The sequence below is a fragment of the Penicillium mononematosum genome, assembly GCF_028829835.1.
Source record: "Penicillium mononematosum strain IBT 11891 chromosome Unknown utg000005l:1.0-9366267.0:1.0-9372171.0, whole genome shotgun sequence".
NCBI classification, from domain to species: domain Eukaryota; kingdom Fungi; phylum Ascomycota; class Eurotiomycetes; order Eurotiales; family Aspergillaceae; genus Penicillium; species Penicillium mononematosum.
Genome location: NW_026643275.1, coordinates 6562975 through 6579746, shown reverse-complemented (window position 1 = coordinate 6579746; position 16772 = coordinate 6562975). Strand labels below are relative to the sequence as shown.

The 16772-nt window shown below is 49.2% G+C and overlaps 5 protein-coding genes across 5 annotated transcripts; 3 read left to right on the top strand and 2 right to left on the bottom strand.

The window, feature by feature from the left end:
* Positions 1 to 257: 257 nt before the first annotated feature.
* N7519_010682 (NADH:flavin oxidoreductase/NADH oxidase family protein) lies at positions 258 to 2024 on the bottom strand (the record flags this gene model as incomplete). Its single annotated transcript, XM_057297455.1, has 6 exons — positions 258 to 323; positions 377 to 967; positions 1053 to 1072; positions 1143 to 1562; positions 1780 to 1882; positions 1956 to 2024. 6 exons carry the CDS (start codon positions 2022 to 2024, stop codon positions 258 to 260), a joined length of 1269 nt encoding a protein of 422 aa, XP_057145337.1.
* An 869-nt stretch (positions 2025 to 2893) lies between these two features.
* N7519_010681 (uncharacterized protein) lies at positions 2894 to 5195 on the bottom strand (the record flags this gene model as incomplete). The annotated part of the gene is made up of 5 exons (XM_057297454.1): positions 2894 to 3968; positions 4041 to 4389; positions 4508 to 4585; positions 4659 to 4882; positions 4960 to 5195. 5 exons carry the CDS (start codon positions 5193 to 5195, stop codon positions 2894 to 2896), a joined length of 1962 nt encoding a protein of 653 aa, XP_057145336.1.
* Positions 5196 to 7235: 2040 nt separating this feature from the next.
* On the top strand, positions 7236 to 9530 carry N7519_010680 (uncharacterized protein; the record flags this gene model as incomplete). Its single annotated transcript, XM_057297453.1, has 2 exons — positions 7236 to 7629; positions 7729 to 9530. 2 exons carry the CDS (start codon positions 7236 to 7238, stop codon positions 9528 to 9530), a joined length of 2196 nt encoding a protein of 731 aa, XP_057145335.1.
* Positions 9531 to 10910: 1380 nt separating this feature from the next.
* N7519_010679 (uncharacterized protein) lies at positions 10911 to 12287 on the top strand (the record flags this gene model as incomplete). Its single annotated transcript, XM_057297452.1, has 2 exons — positions 10911 to 11080; positions 11303 to 12287. The coding sequence occupies 2 exons, from the start codon at positions 10911 to 10913 to the stop codon at positions 12285 to 12287; spliced, it is 1155 nt and encodes a 384-aa protein (XP_057145334.1).
* Positions 12288 to 15462: 3175 nt separating this feature from the next.
* Positions 15463 to 16747, top strand: N7519_010678 (beta-ketoacyl [acyl carrier protein] synthase domain-containing protein; the record flags this gene model as incomplete). Its single annotated transcript, XM_057297451.1, has 3 exons — positions 15463 to 15693; positions 15767 to 16180; positions 16238 to 16747. 3 exons carry the CDS (start codon positions 15463 to 15465, stop codon positions 16745 to 16747), a joined length of 1155 nt encoding a protein of 384 aa, XP_057145333.1.
* Between the last annotated feature and the right edge of the window lie 25 nt (positions 16748 to 16772).

The window sequence follows — 16772 nt, the reverse complement described above, 5'->3', positions numbered from 1 at the left end:
AACAAAGAACCATGGCAACTTTGCAGATCTAACATCATAGAGTGTGTATGGCATGGCACTAGGGTGGACCACTGCTTAAGTTCTTCGGCGTCAAATGATGTGAGGCTCTTCTACCTCAGCATTAGAAGGCCTCCGGGTCTCTATGTTGGAGTGTCGCGGAGCCATGACTAGTGTCACGTCGGGGTGTCTCGTCCCCCGAGATAGAGATAGAGTATTATACAAAACGAAACAGAAAAGCATTGATACAAATATAGAATCTACCAAGGAGGCGCAAGGGTAGCAATACCCTTCCCCAACTTCTGAATCTGCGCAGCATAGTACGTCTACCAAACTCATTAGCAAAGCACCAAAAAGAAAAAAGAAACAGAAAACCTACACTCTCAGCCCCAGCCCCAATAAGATGCAACGGCAAGAAGCGCGTATACCACGGAACAGGCGCCTTATTCAAAGGCAACTGCGCCTCATCATCACCAACACTCTCGTCGAGCAACAGACGCGGGAACTTAGCATCAATAGCCGCAGGCCGCCCAATACCAACAAGATCACAAGCATTATCCCTAATAGCGGCCTCAGCCCCAGCCCGCGAGCGGAACCCACCAGTCAACATAAGAACGAGCTCGGGATGGCGCTGTCGCACCTCCTTCGAGAACTCGAGGAAGAAGGCTTCGCGTGCTGCGGTGCGCGAGGATTTCGGTTCTGTCGCTAGATTGGCTTTGCCGTAGCCCATCATCTTTGGATCTTCGTAGCTGCCACCTGAGATTTCCATGAAGTCGAGGCCGGCCTCAGCTAGCAGTGCGATCTGCGTCATTGTTTCTTCGAAGGTTGTGGAGCTGTGGTCGGCTGAGTTGAGCTTTATGCCGATTGCGAAGGTCGCCGGTACGACTTTGCGCGTTTGTGAGATGATTTCTAGGACGAAGCGGGTGCGCTTTTCGGGTGTGCCGCCGTATTCGTCTGTGCGGAGGTTTGTCTTTAGGTGGAGTTAGTAATTTTGTTGATATTTGATAATGGTGGTAGTTTGAACTGGGGTGATAGAAGAAACCCGAGTGTCATACCTTGCCGTTGAGGAATTGATCTAAACAGACGAACCATTAGCACAAAGCTTATCGAGCCATTCAGTCAACAAGAAAAAGAAGAAGACATACCAAGCAAATACCCATGCGCACCATGTAGCTCAATACCCGAAAACCCAGCATCCGCCATTAGTCTCGCGGTATCAACAAACTGACGAATAACCATCTCGACATCCTGAGTCGTCATCTCCTTGGGCTCAGTCCAAGCCAGATACCCAATCAGTCTCTCGAGGTAGCTATCTCCAACCTTTATTGGCACAGCGCTGGGTGCGAGCGTCTGTGCGAACATGCCGCGGCGGCCTGCGACACGGAAGGACTGCCGGCCTGGGTGGCAGATCTGGGCTATGGCTGGCGTGCCGTGCTTTTGGCAGGCGTCGGCGTATTTCTTCCATTGTGCGACTAGGGCGCTGTTGGTTTCGCTGTCTTTGTATTCGTTGTGTAGGGCTGGGTCGAAAGGGCTGCCCATGTGGTTTACGTCGACTTGGACGTTTCCTAGTGAGGAGGTGTTAGGTTTGTCTTTTGTTGGTATATGTTCTGATGGTGTTGGTGGGATTAGGGTCGTAGTTAAAGTTTGAAAGGTTGCATATGAGAATGCAAGTCATTAGGGCTTTGCGTATATCGGAAGGGACATGGATATATGTTTAAAATCGGATTTAAGGGTTCAAAATTTGCCGTAGAAGTCTTAATCTCTGGCAGCATTAGACCTTACCTGTGAGAATACTTCCCCATCCACCGTCCGACCATTGCTCATATGCATCAACTAGAGGGTCTGTCGGCTGGTTATTTTTGGCTAGTAACTCAGCCATTGCGGCCTTGAAGTCCGTCAGTCCTTATTCCCATTTATACATAGCCATTAGACGTGAAAATGATGTATGTGGCTCGTACCTTGCTCAGCCTATTCGGCAAAACCAGCCCACACGGGAGCTTGACGGGATCTGCGAGGGGAGATGGCATGGTGTATGTACAGCCTCGTATGCGATCGATATATACAGTGTAAATTATGCAGTCTAATGCAATTGGCGACGTGGATATTCGAGCCCAATGGATATAGAAACACTCTGTCAACGGCGTTAGTCTGGATTTCCCTCGCAATCGAAGGGAGACATACCTCTATACCACCTGTGGACAGAATCTGAACAAGAAAACTACTAGGAATGAACAAATACCTCAAGATTTATAAGAATACAAATTTGCTTTCAAACCCTTAAATATCGGATAGATTGATCTCCCGGTCTTGTGGAGTCTCCAGGACCGAGGTTCCACGTTCTTCAACGTGGATTGGCAAAATCGGGGAGTTGGGTTCATCCGGGTTTATTTGATCAGCGAAGATCGCCATTATTGTTAACTTACAAGGGAAGATGTTGCAATATATAGACATCCATAGATGTTGGTCAGAGGTTTTGTCCGAATAATCGGACGAAATGAGCCTATACAAACTGAATTGTATAATATCCAAGTTAAAAAGGAGCTATGGATAATAGGATAGTTTAAATGATTTTAAAATTTGTTCATTTATATGGCAATGGCAGCTAAATACTATCCCAAGATGCGAAGACCTTCAAAATGCGAGCAAAAAAACAAAACAAGTGCTGGGTATTCAATCAGGGGCAAAAAAAAGGTCATGTCCAACCCGAAAATAGGCAGAGAAGAAGAAAAAGGGAAACGCGCTCGAAACCGACAAAAAGGGGGAAATATCAAAAGGTAAGTGACATGCGAGTCCATCACGCAGTGATCCTAAGCGCTGACAGATTAGAACAGATGCTCTTTTCTTTTGTAAAATGCAGTATGCAAAACCGAGAAGAAAAAAAGAAAAAGATCAAATCTTACAACTTGGCATTCTTCTCCTCAGTCGGGGAGCCACTCGCCGTCATGGGGGGCGAGATTGTTCCCAGACTGGAGAGGAGGTGGCCGACCTCACGCTCCAGAGCGCGGACCTCAGTGTGAGGGTCATACATGCGGGCCTTGATCCAGTTGTCCAGCTCGACGTCGCTCAGAGAGCGAAGCGAGATCTCGCGGTCAACCTTGTCCTCCTGGGCAGCGCGCATCACCTTGCGGGTGACGACGACGCTGACCTCGCGGATGCGGGTGATGTCGGGGTAGAGCAGGCCACGCTCGAGCTCCTCGCCGTTGAGAGCGGTGGAGAGAGCCTCGCCGGAGGCGTAGATCATGCTGTCTGTGACGCGGACGGCCTTGGACAGGATGCTGCCGAGGCCGATACCGGGGAAGACGTACATGTTGTTGCCCTGGCCGGGGTAGTAGGTGCGTGTCTCGCCGGCGGAGTTGGTGAAGGTGCAGTTGGGGAAGGGGGAGCCGGAGGCGAAGAGGCAGCGGCCGTCGGTGTTGGCGACAGCGGTCTCGAAGTCACACTCGGACTTGGAAGAGGGGTTGGAGAGGGGGAAGATGAGAGGGGCGGTGTTCCAGTCAGCCATCTTGCGCAGGATCTCCGGGGTGAAGACGCCGCCCATGGTGGAGAGACCCATCAGGATGGAGGGCTTGACGTAGTCGACGACCTCGTCGAGGGTCTTGTACTGCTCGCCGTTGTTGTCACGGCGGGCGAAGTAGACCTTGTGGTCGGCGAGCTTGTCGCCGCGGTCAGCGGTGACGAGACCCTTGGTGTCGACGAGGTAGAAGCAGTTGCGGGCTTCATCCTCGGTCATGCCTTCGCGCATGAAGAACTCGACAATCTGACGGGCAACACCGACACCGGCGCTGCCGGCGCCGAAGAACACAGCACGGTGGTCCTTGCAGGGCAGACCGGAGCGCTTGACAGCGTTGATGACACCGCCAAGGATGACAGCGCCAGTACCCTGGATGTCATCGTTGAAGCAGGTGTACATGTCACGGTACCGCTCAAGAGCGGGGAAGGGGTTCTTGAAATCCTCGAATTGGATGACGATACTATAGAAGCTTCGTTAGTCATGGTTGCTATAGGGAGATCACCCGAAAGACATGTGAGAATGAGTCACTTACCCAGGCCAGCGCTCGGTAAGAGCAGCCATCAGCTCGTCCAAGAATTCCCGCTCCTCCTCGGGTGAGATCTTGTCGCGACGGCTGCCCATGTACAGCGGGTCTTCCCGGAGGGCCTTGTTACCAGTACCCAGATCGAGAGTCAGAGGCAGGGTGGCCTCGGGACGGATACCCGCACAGGCGGTGTAAAGCGCCAACTTGCCAATGGGGATACCCATGCCGTTGATGCCCAGATCACCCAACCCGAGGATTCGGGAGCCATCGGTGATACATGTGATCTCGACATTCGACTCGGGCCAATTGGCGATGACCGAAGCCAGATTTCCGCGATCTTCCCAGCTCAGGTACATACCTAAAACGAGCGTTAGCGTCTCCGGTTATATTTCGTGTGCGGAGAAATTGCCAACTGCGGAGAAACACGACAATTCGACTGCGGAGAAGATAATCAAACAGTCTTCGTTGGTACGTACCTTCCGGCTGTTGGTAGATCTCGGACCATTTTGGCAGGCCTCGCCCACCACTGGGGTATAGATCAGGGGGGTCATTTCCTGCAGGGATGATTATGGTTAATTCTCGTCTCCCCAAGATCCCCCGGTCCAATCACATGTCTCGGTGCTCAACGTACCCTGAGGTGGTCTGTCACCAGACGGTAGAATAGGTGGACATTGTTCTTGCGCAGAGTGCTGAGGTAGAGGAATTTTTCGATAGGGGTGTTCTTCAGACCCAGCTGTGCCAGGCAGCGGGCCTTTTGTGTCTCGTAGCCCTCGGCGCGAGGAGGAGTGAGGCCGTAGGTGCGCAGGTACTTGCGGATATATGAAGGGTTGGCGGTGTCATAGTTGGCGTCACTAAAGAGCGATTGAGATTAGTGACTGCTTTCTTCGTCGCAAGCTCGAGTTGGGTGAGCTGATCTGGGTCGACTTACGCAGGCGAGGTGTGGTTCACAAAAGGAGCCGGGGTGGCATGCACCGTCCGGTTTTGTTGAGTGGGGAGTAAAGGGTATCGAGCCATGATGGACTGAGAAGACTTGGAGTTTGGAGTAGAAGCAGAATGATAGAAAGAATTAAAAGATTTTGGAGCAGATGCGAGCCTGTTTTTATGTACACGAGACAACATGCTAAATTTGCCCTGAGACGTTCGTGCGCACATCATCCAGGACATTCCGAGAGGACGATGACCAGATAATTAACCGGGACCGCGTGTCGAGGCAACACGGTATAGTAAAAAAAAGAGTCATGATTTGAAGTCGGGAAGAGTCGGACGAAGGAGAGGGTCACGACCCATGTGGATTCATTTTCGGTGTTGACAACGAACCGTTGTGCATGAAAGCCCTTCTGGAATCTGGATCCCTCCAAAAGCTCCTTTTTTTTAATTTTTAATTTTTTTAGAATTTCCTTTCTTTTGTTCGGGAAGCAGATCCAGCAAGGAGAGGAGTATCGCCGTGTGGAGACGGCGGGCGCCGACTCCGACAAATGCGGAGACACAGTCAAATCGGTGTTGAATATGGAATTGAAAGGGTATTCTCCATTCGGGAATTGAACAAATTGAGCACACATAATTTTACATGGAAATTACATGGATGATCGGTGCGCGATTTATTTCTCATTCCAGCATTACGCAGGGAGCTGCACTGTCTGTACTCCCGTATACGATAAACGATGGGGATGTGAGGGGATAATTGAAATTTGGAGTATTCGGAGTTGAAATCAACAATTTACACGGTAGACCTCGAACTGGTGATGACAGCTACCAAGTAGAATTGTGAATAAAGAAAGACTGTAACCTCATTGGCTGAAAAAGCCGGGGAGGAAAACGCGTTGGGTCTACGCTAGTCCGTTTTAGGTTCCATGACTCCACCCCAATCCACAGCTACGAGCTCCCAGAGCCGCAGATAGTGCCGAAGTGGAGTGAAGCTATACCCTAATTAATTCTATTCGGTGTTTCCTTTTTTTTAAATTTTTTTTTTATTTAAATTTTTTAAATTTCGACTTTAGCCTCTTCAAAAGGTTACGGAGTATTGGAGAGTTGATCGGGAAAATAATTGTATGTCGGAGGCCGGCGACGGAGACTGCCGCCCTAGAATATCACACGGTGGACATAAGTATATCTCCATGTACGGAGTACCTAGGTATAGATAGGAAAATAACATTCGTAGGGAGCTCCGATCGGATGGGCTTCCCGGTGAGACCTTTTGGCCTCCTGTTTCGAGTCCGCCGCGTTGGCGATGATATTCGCTTTGTGAATGGCTCTCGGTCGCCGACAGACCTCAAAGATTTTTGATTACATATTCTCCAGCACGGTTGCGCTATTTTTTTTTTTTGCCCCTTCAATTCGAATATTCCATTGTCAGGTCTGGAACCACATCCACTTCAGCTTCGTCGGAAGAAAAACAATTCGGAATCCAGGGATTTCATATCCCAGCACCGATTGGACCCCTTGTCCGGGTAGGGAGGAAGCTCTGTGTAAGGCGTAAAGCTTCTATTAATAATTTTATAATTTTCGTTCCTATGCTCTGCTCTACTGCGTATATTGTACATATTAGATACATATCTCCGAACTCAACTCTTCCCACCTGCAGTTCCCAACGTTGGGGGCTTAGAAGGACTTGGCGATTTCCCACATGGGTGTACATCGTAGAATGTGAGTGAGCTCATCCGAGATTGGACGTATCATTCTCGAATTGTATGAGGCATATATGTACATTTTTGATTGCTTTTGTCCCCTTTCTTCCGCAGATCAGGGTCTCTCCCTGTCAATAATTGCCTTTAAAAGCGCAGAATGGATAAGTGAACGATCAAATGAAGTAAACATTGAAATAAGCCCGATCTAGTTGGAGCTATTGCCATGGTTGCATAAAGGCTCCGATAAATGGCCCGGCTAAATCCATAGCTTTCCCCACGATCATCGATTCTTCACTATTGTACATGATGGCTTCAATTATTTCAATTACTTTGGAGCTTCAAGTCTCTTAAACAATCTATTAATTAATAAGAAGCATAATCAAGAAACATCCTGTCTTTAGTGTCCCCTAACAGCAAAATAACGAGAACAAACATTTACGTTGCACTGAGTGATGTGTCGTCATGTGCCCAAAACAGGTTCCCAAGCTTAACTCATCCCTACGTAGAACTTCAACCTTCATTCAGCTTCATCTCCAAACATTACAGTTATCTCACTCGGTCTAATAGGGCCTTATTCAATATGCCCTCCGAGACTGAACCCCTCCTCCCTCGCTACGAGGATGACACCTCCCGTCAGCGACGCCTCCACCAAAAGCTACATAGCTACCAGATGATCCGCGCCATCTCTGAGGGGTACATGCCAACAACCGAACAGACCATCGCCAATCTGCGCACCCTTCTAGCTTCTGATGTCCTCAACCTGCGCAATCAGGACATTGGCAGCGTCGGTCGCCAACTAGTGCGGGACAGTCGACTGTGGATCCAGGTCTTCATCGAATTTCTGGAACAGAAGAACGGCCAAGACCAGCTCCAGCAATTTCTGTGGCGCCTGGCCCGTTCACGTGTCGAGGTGGATAGCGAGAGGGTTTCGAGACAGGCTGCCCACGTGAAGGCGCGGGCAGATACTAAAGCTGGTGGGTCGCGCATTTCCCCCTCTGCAACTCCCCCAGCTTCCGGGCCTTGGCACATGCAAATTACAAAACTGATGATCGTTTGCTAACCCCTGCGCCTAGCATATGACAGCTTCCGCACCGTCGGCGGTCTGCTTCTGACTAATGCCGATTTCCGTCTTTTCGTCGATGATATCGTTACCGTTGGCCGCCAGATCTTCGCTGATACCGCTGACTCCCTCGCTGAATCTTCCAAGCGAGTTGCCGAACAAGCAAAACCGTCCGAGGAAGAAGAACAGGCTCTACAGGGGGCCGGTGCCGATGAGGGGCACGCGCTGTCGAAGGCCGAGGTGAAGGAGGAAGCTGCACATGTTGCGGATGTGGCCGGGGAAGGGATCGCTCAGACAAGTCATGATGCTGTAAAGAGCGCTAAGGAGCACCTGTCAGGCCGACAGAGGGACACCTTGCTGTTCCGGTTGAAACAAGCGGTTCAAAAGCTCCGGGAGAGGACGGACTACTCTGATTCGGTGTCGACACTTACTCAATTGATAGCACGCTATGCTAGGATCTACGCGGATGTAGCGGAGAATACTGCCTCGGTCGCTCAAGAAGAGCTGGGAGTCAATGATGACCTCCGGCGGGCGGTCGACGAATTCTGGATTCTCTTGCGGTCATTCGGTAGCGCAGAAGAGTGGGATCGGCTGCAGGAGAAGTTTCACAATGTCTTGCGCCATGCAAACAAAGACCCCGAGTTTGATAATCTACTCAAAGACGTCGGGACTTCGTTGCATGACATGCTCTCCAACCCCGAGTTCTTCGACTCGGCACCGCAGAAGCTCGATGAACTCAAACAACACTCCAGCAAAGTAAGCTCGGAGACCGGCCTACGAAAGGATGTGGACGATTTCCTAGCCCAGACCAAACGCACACTTCGAACTGTGCCGGAAGACCCAGCCGTCTCCAAACTAACCAATGCCACTAAGAAGATCTACCACGACGCGTGTGGTGCATACAATGACAAGAAGGCGGACCTTCCAGCAGACTTGGTGAATGTCTTCATCCCAGTGCTCCTCCGAACACTCCAATACATCCCAATCCCTCGCCTGGAGATCTCTGCTCCAGAAATGGACCTCCTCGTCGAGAACCTAGTCCTTGAACCCGGGCACACAGTAAACTTCTCCTCCTTCCTCCCCTACCGCATGCATCTCCTCACTCGCAACGACATCGACGTGGTGAAAACCCACTCCAAGCGCACAGAAACACTCATGAAAACAGCCTTCACAGTCACCGTCCAAGGCCTAAACATCAGCGCCGAAGACTTCGGCTACTGGTTCCGCGCCCACACAGGCTTCTTCCACCTGAAGGACGAAGGCATAGCAAGCTTCTACCTAGACCGCCGCGGTATCGACATCTCGCTAGATATCGAAGTCGGCCGCGACCGCCTGGAGCGTATCTTCTCCTTGCGCGGTGTTCGCGTCTGCATCCACAAACTCGACTACACAGTCAAGCGCAGCAAGTGGAGATTCCTCGTCTGGCTGACCAAGCCATTCCTGAAACATCTTGTGCGGCGCGTTCTGGAGAAGAAGATTGCAGAGGAGATTGTTGCAGCGACATTTGCGCTGAATCGCGAGCTAGTCTTTGCCCGTGAACGGCTGCGTGCTACGCGCATCGCTAACCCGCAGGACCTGGCGACCTTTGTGCGGGCTGTCCTCGCGCGCCTTAAACCCGCTGACACGGATGTCGAGGCTAGGATTGGTATTGAGCCGCAGGGTGTCTTTGAGGGTATTTATGCTCCCGGCAGTATTATCAAGACCTGGCATGAGGAAGCTACACGCGCGCAGGAAGCTATTGAGGAGGGAGATGAGACGCAAGGGCTTGGCCATACCTGGCATAATGATATCTTTAATGTGGCTGGACGATACTGATTGCATTTCTTATCTGATTTGGGAGTTCGGGGATGTTAGCGGGTTTATGATTTTATGATGGATGTCAGCCCGTGCTTGATGGTTTTCGTTTTTCTTACTAGTGCTCTCGTCTTTGTTTTTATTGCGGAATGATCTGCCGAATTAAGCGCCAATGGAGCCTAATGACGTTGTAAGGTAGGTCTCCTACCCGGTTAGGAAACAAAACCCTCAGCCCTTCGGATTACAGCAAGGCGATGTCTGCTGTTTACTCAGGCGGGCTGTATCAGACCTCTCTTTGCCCCTTATTCTGCGGCTTGTTCTTTGTCTCCATGAAGCTATATAGAGAGCTATATGGCAACAAATGCTCTCCATGCTCTCACTTTGTGGAAACCTCCCACCTTTTCCACTCGTAGTTGCTATGTTTATTAATTCCAACCCGAAGAAGCTCAAGGACTTTCTAGTTATTTCATCTCTTGCCAGACCAAACTCCGTTTAGAATCAACATCAATATAACCACTATATCAGAGTGTCTCTGATCGCATGCGGGTATAGCACCAGCATATTAATGATCTACCTGATGTTATGAGCTCATCGTATAGTAGGCCAGAATACAGTGTGTGGAATATGATCCCACCATCCAGATCCGTGTCGGAGGCGTTGAATACTCCATCGATGTGACGAAATTCTATACTTCCATTGATTTCTCCGATCCAACGGTCCGTTCAGTTATTATATACACCTCAGTACCCGAGCATGTCTACATCCTAGAACTGATGATCTTATGTATGCGAATAGCAATTGGTGATACGAAACCTCTGGCATTTTCTATGTAAAGTACATTTTTTGGTGGGCATGAACGAGATACATACCACTTTGGATCTACTCTTCCTACTTACTCTCATGTATATCTATGGGACTGAACGCGAGAGTAGACGATATAACCATACACAGCTGCACCGCATAAATAGAACTCCCTTCAAATGTATTCTCTTATTGAAAGTACTAATTCTAAGTCAAATTCTACTCCTTTACTCTAAATCACCTACTGTGTATTGCTTATTTCCCAAGCACGTAGTCCTACTCCCAATCCGTATGCTACCACGTGATCCGGCTAAACATTGTTCCTGTTTTAGGCCACCTAATGTAGATCTAGAATAATGAAGCCGCGGAGCCAACACCTCCAATCTCAAATTCTTTACTCTCTGGCATAAAGCTCGGTGGAGGGGAACAACAGTGTTACTGGCAATCGCATACTACATGTCAAATAATTAAACATCACAAATCCTCCAAAACCCCAGGTCGTCGAAGCCTTCACCTACCTACATACCTCGGTCTACACGAACACAAGCTCCACATCCCCCCCCGAGCGCACGAGCAGCTGCTCGCGCAGCTCCCGCCAAAATGCAATTATTACGACTCCTAGTCGCGGTAGCCGTGGTGCTATTCTCCGTCGTTGTAATCGCCGCCGAGGATTACTACAAGGTGCTGGGACTCGCGAAGTCCGCGTCAGAGAGGGACATCAAGCGCGCATACAGAACACTAAGCAAGAAATACCACCCGGACAAGAACCCGTGAGTGCAGCTACTATTCTCTCATTTCTATCCTTTCATATTTTCCCAAATACCTACCTGGCTTCACGAACGGTCCACATTACACCCGCAAGGCAATTGCTAACCCACCTAGTGGCGATGATACGGCGCGCGAGAAATTTGTCGAAATAGCAGACGCCTACGACGTTCTCTCCACCAGCGCGCTGCGCAAAGTATACGACCAATACGGACACGACGGGGTAGAGCAGCACCGCAAGGGCCAAGCGGCCGCGGCAGCCACGACCCATTCGACCTGTTCTCGCGATTCTTCGGTGGAGGCGGACACTCGGGCCACGCGCCTGGACACCGTCGCGGACCGGATATGGAGGTGCGGGCGGCGCTGCCGTTGCGGGATTTCTATAATGGGCGCGAGATCAACTTCCTCGTTGAGAAGCAGCAGATTTGTGATGCGTGTGAGGGGACGGGATCGAAGGATCGACAGGTTGTTACTTGTGATCGGTGCTCTGGGCGTGGTATGGTTATTCAGAAACATATGCTTGCGCCGGGGATGTTCCAGCAGGTGCAGATGCAGTGTGATAAGTGTCATGGGCAGGGGAAGAAGATTAAGAATCCTTGTCCTGTTTGTCATGGGAATCGGGTTGTTAGGAATGAGGTCGAGACCAGTGCTACTATTGAGCCCGGGATGGGCAAGGGGACTAGGCTTGTGTTTGAGAATGAGGCTGATGAGAGTCCGGACTGGATCGCTGGGGATCTGATTGTTATTTTGGATGAGAAGGAGCCTGAACTTGGGACGGAGGAGGAGGAGAAAACGGATGGGACGTTCTTCCGGCGGAAGGGGAAGGATCTTTTCTGGAAGGAGACTCTTTCGCTGCGTGAGGCGTGGATGGGTGGTTGGACTCGCAATCTTACGCACCTTGATGGACATGTTGTTCGTCTTGGACGTGGACGTGGTGAGGTCGTGCAACCCTTGGCTGTTGAGACTATTGCCGGTGAGGGAATGCCGCATTACTCCGAAGGTCATTTACATGATCACCATGATGAGAATGATGAGGCGGGTAATCTGTTCGTTGAGTATACTGTTATCCTGCCGGATCAGATGGAGAGCGGGATGGAGAAGGACTTCCATGCCCTTTGGGAGAAGTGGCGCAAGAAGGTTGGAGTTGATTTGGCGAAGGATTCTGGGCGACCGGTTGTCTCTCCGCCGGCGGAGGATAAGGATGAGTTGTGATGATTACATATCCAAGCCTTGTTATTTTGATTCCCTTTTCCCTTTTCCCTTCGTGGTCATTGTATATTGATTGCATCTGTTGATTTGCGTGCATTTAAAGGCTTTGGACTGGATTAGATTAGACCCTTGGCTTGTATTGAAATGCTGGAAATGATATACGATAGACCCTGTCCGAATTCTACAAGGTAAGGAGAGAGAGGTCTGGGTTTCTCGAGTAGAGTAGAGTATATCTGTAAAAAGACAGCCCAATTGGCCCGGCAATTGCATTTGAACTCTCTCGGCATACACTAAAGCCTCTACGGACTTCTCCGTAGACTCGTTTAAGTGGCTTTAATCGATACACGTGGGACCAGGATACTGCCCATGTCGGCTCAATGCCAGATGTAGATCGACGATCTGTCAGATCCATTAATCCAGTCTCCAATGCACGAAACTCCAGATTCTGATTCCTCCTAACACTGTTTGGTCCCGATGCGTACATCCCACATGGTGGGTTCAGTGGCGCAGTATGTAAACAAAGAAAGACAGGGTGGACAGCGCATAGATCTACGGCGATGGTCTAACCGGAATAGGCCTTAGAGGGCGAAGGCAAGGCAGGGGTAAGGTAGTCTAGGACAGGGATTGGATGTTGTAGTGAATAAGCTTGGTTTGCTTTGAACTACACGCATAACCCACTTCCTTGACCGTCATTTCATGTTCGTGTCCAATGTGATATCGATTGGTCAGATATCGGTCGTTTGAAGGTTCGGCTAGGGGCTCCATGTGCAAACAGTCTAGAAGCATCCACTTCGCGGGTAACGGCGTTGTTTGGATTTTGTAGAGTTGGGGAAGACGGTGTTTCTGTTTATTGCAATCGGATGTGGTTTATTTTAGAGGGTTTAGTCTCCAGAGTACTGTTTGTGCTATGGGTTCCATTTTATACCCCATGTATATCTTCAAGAGATATCTAGATAAAGACATATAACGGAAACATACATTGTTCTTTTACACAGTAGATTCCAGTTTCCGGATTAAATATCCATTCTCACAAGAGACTTCATGGAAATACCTCAAACGGGCCGGGGATGGGAACAGAGAGCAATCAATTTCTCAAGGTTTCACCCATGAAGCCAGAGTTGAAATTCATACAAAGGAAATCTTCCCAAAAATAAGCTACAAACCGTGGGATTTCAACCTATCGGATAGATAGGCTGTCAATCTACAATATGTAGGCAAGGATAAGACATACTAGATTAGACTACAATACAAAGTGCTTACCATCTGGAAGGATCAGCTTTCCAGGAAATGATTTGCCGACATGGCATCCCAAACTATAATAATTTAGCGCGTCTGTACCTATATAGCCCCCATGCCAGATATAGTATGGATATCCACCACTGTCCATAATTTGGGAAAACCTAATATACGAGCCTATGATAGACCGAATGGAAAAATTAGCCAATGCATGCCGTCCACGTTGCGGGGACCGCGGCTAGATGCAGCTCTAAAAAGACTTTAAGGACAGGCTAATGATAAGCAAATCCGGAAATTAGGCCGGCAGACGCGGGTTTCCTCCCGGAGCGATAGTTTCATGGTGCGATAGGCACTGTGAGGTTGCCCACATGGAAGCAAAAAGCACTCATGACCATCCTTCCAAAAAGGATTGGTCAATTACGTCTCCACATGCATAGTTCGATAGCTTCATGTACGTCGTAGCATCTCCTTTCATGGGGCGTTCGTGTAGTCTGCATAGTGCATCAAAGAAAGCTACGAGGACTGCTTTGACAGCTGAAGTTGTGGAGCCCTTGGATCGTGGAATTATGCTCTCTATCCACGCTGCTGGGGGTTGTCTCCTTCCTTAACCAGTAACGCCCCGGAAGATGAGGGGATTCAAACAGATAGATTGGCCATAGCGGGTTGCGGTGTGGGATTGTGGTGGTTTGATTTACTGCTTAGGACTTGATATTCAAGATTATTAGGAGTATTTGTTGCTAGCAGGGTTGTGTTATAGCTCCCTGATGTCAAAGTAAATTGGATACATCAACTTATAATCATATTGCTTTTTCGTTCGACTAACCACACAGCTTGGAATAAATGAAGCAGCTCATATAATGATGGCTTCTACTTCATATGACGCATGTTAACTGTAAACCTATATTGACCCCGGGCTGATATGCTGCAGAGCCATCGGGGAAATATGCTGTAAGACGGCTGTTGTGACTTTAATCTCCCATGGAACCTTGGAAGCTTCTAGGGCAAACAGGCGAATGGACAACTCGTGTCGATCTCGTCCTGATATCCTGGTAACCAATCAACTGTGCATATTTTAGCATTTTAATGCAAAGAAAAGCCTCAGACCCGAATTTGACAGCGATCGACAAACGTTGTGCTGCAAGCTATACTAACGGCAATGCATATCCCCGCTGGCCCAGTAGCTCGGATTTGATGGCTTTGCTTCCGACCTTGGTTCAGCATGTATACCTATGTAGGTAGGGTTTGTATATATGTAGCAATCTACTTCTGGAAACATCTACATACGCCTCATTCTTGGCATATGAAACGTATGGCATCCAAAAATTGCTGTTTTCTGGTTTAATTGAGAGAATATTCATGAGACAATGACTCACTTGGAAAATTATTACATGAATACATCATACTTTTCAGGATACATCCCTGTATAGGCCAATCATGCTTATAGATTGTATAGATTTACCGCTCACCGTTGAAAGTACATACAAAGTATATACAGGAATAACAGCCCTGGAAGCCCTTGATTTTCCAAATACCAACAAGCCTAATATCCACTTTTTTAGTGAACGCAATCAAAATAGGAAGCTCGCGAAGTTCAGTAAAGATGCTCATGCCCACCGCCAGCCCACCGCCAGACTGCCAATCTCGGGTTTCCAAATGCTTTGGGCCCCTTCGCGGATCCTGTTTCTCTTAGCTTCACATGCATTTGCTCATATGGTTCAGCGTCGAGGTTGGTATATGAGGGAGGGGGTACGCAGTGGTTTGCTATCAAAATCCCATCCCATCTCGATCCTCAATCATCTTATATTATCACTCTATCTTCACTTTATCCCAATCTTGACTCTTCAGTGTCCATACCTTCCTCTTTATACCTCCTTCATCTACTCCCCATCTCTTCTAAACTCGGACCTATTGCCATATCAAGGGTCCCTTTTGATATCGGAAGATGCGTCCTCTCTCACTAGCAAGCGGCCCTAGCAGCGATGGAGCCATATCTCCTGATGCTCTTGAAGCCATCGCTATCGTTGGCCTAGCCACTCGCTTTCCGCAGCAAGCAACAACCACCGAGAGTCTATGGGAGCTTCTCCTACAGGCCCGCTCGACGTGGTCATCGATACCCAAAGAACGCTTCAACTCGGACGCCTTCTATCATCCGGACCCCGAGCATGGTGGAACAGTGAGTTATATCCGAACCATGACAGACCAATACCGCCATGAAAAATAATCGGTTAATTGATATCTATCTGTAGTTTCATGTTCAAGGAGGACACTACCTCTCAGAAGACCCTGCCTACTTCGATGGGTCCTTCTTCAATATCACCAAGAATGAGCTCTTGACATTGGATCCCCAACAGCGGTTGGTACTGGAAAATGTTTATCACGCCTTGGAAAATGCAGGCATTCCATTGACCAGTGCTGTTGGCTCCAACACATCGGCCTTTGTCAGTGGTTTCAACCATGACTACCTGGGTATCCTCAATTCAGACCCAGAAACCACTTTAAAATACAAGCCCACAGGTGCCACCAATGCTATTCTGTCCAACCGTGTGAGCTGGTTCTTTGACTTTAAAGGACCTAGCATGACTATTGACACGGCTTGTTCCAGCAGCTTGGTGGCGCTGCATCTTGCTGTTCAGAGCTTACGTGCCAGAGAGACAAACATGGTACGTTATCCGTCTTGACACCGATATTCTCATGCTAATATATCGATAATGGTTAAGGCTGTCGTCAGTGGTGTGAGTATTCTTGAGAACCCCGTGGAAACCATCGGCATGAGCCACCATGGTTTATTGGGACCTCAGGGACGATCGTTCAGCTTCGACTCCCGTGCCGAAGGCTATGCACGAGGCGAAGGCGTGGGCACAGTTGTGGTGAAGCCTTTGAGTGCCGCTATAAGAGACGGAGATACCATTCGTGCGGTTATTCGGGAGACCGGAGTCAACCAGGATGGCCGCACGGCAGGAATCACTGTTCCCAGTGCAGATGCCCAAGAAAGATTGATCCGTGAGGTCTACTGGAGAGCCGGCTTAGATCTCGAACACACAAGATTTGTTGAAGCCCATGGCACGGGAACAAGCACCGGTGACCCAATCGAAGCGGGTGCTCTTGCGAAAGCATTCAAATGTCAGCGAGAGACTCCGCTTTACGTCGGGGCGATCAAGACTTCCATTGGGCATCTGGAAGGTGGCTCAGGTGTGGCAAGCATTATCAAATCTATCCTGAACCCTTGAGTCTGGTATCATACCTGCAAACTTT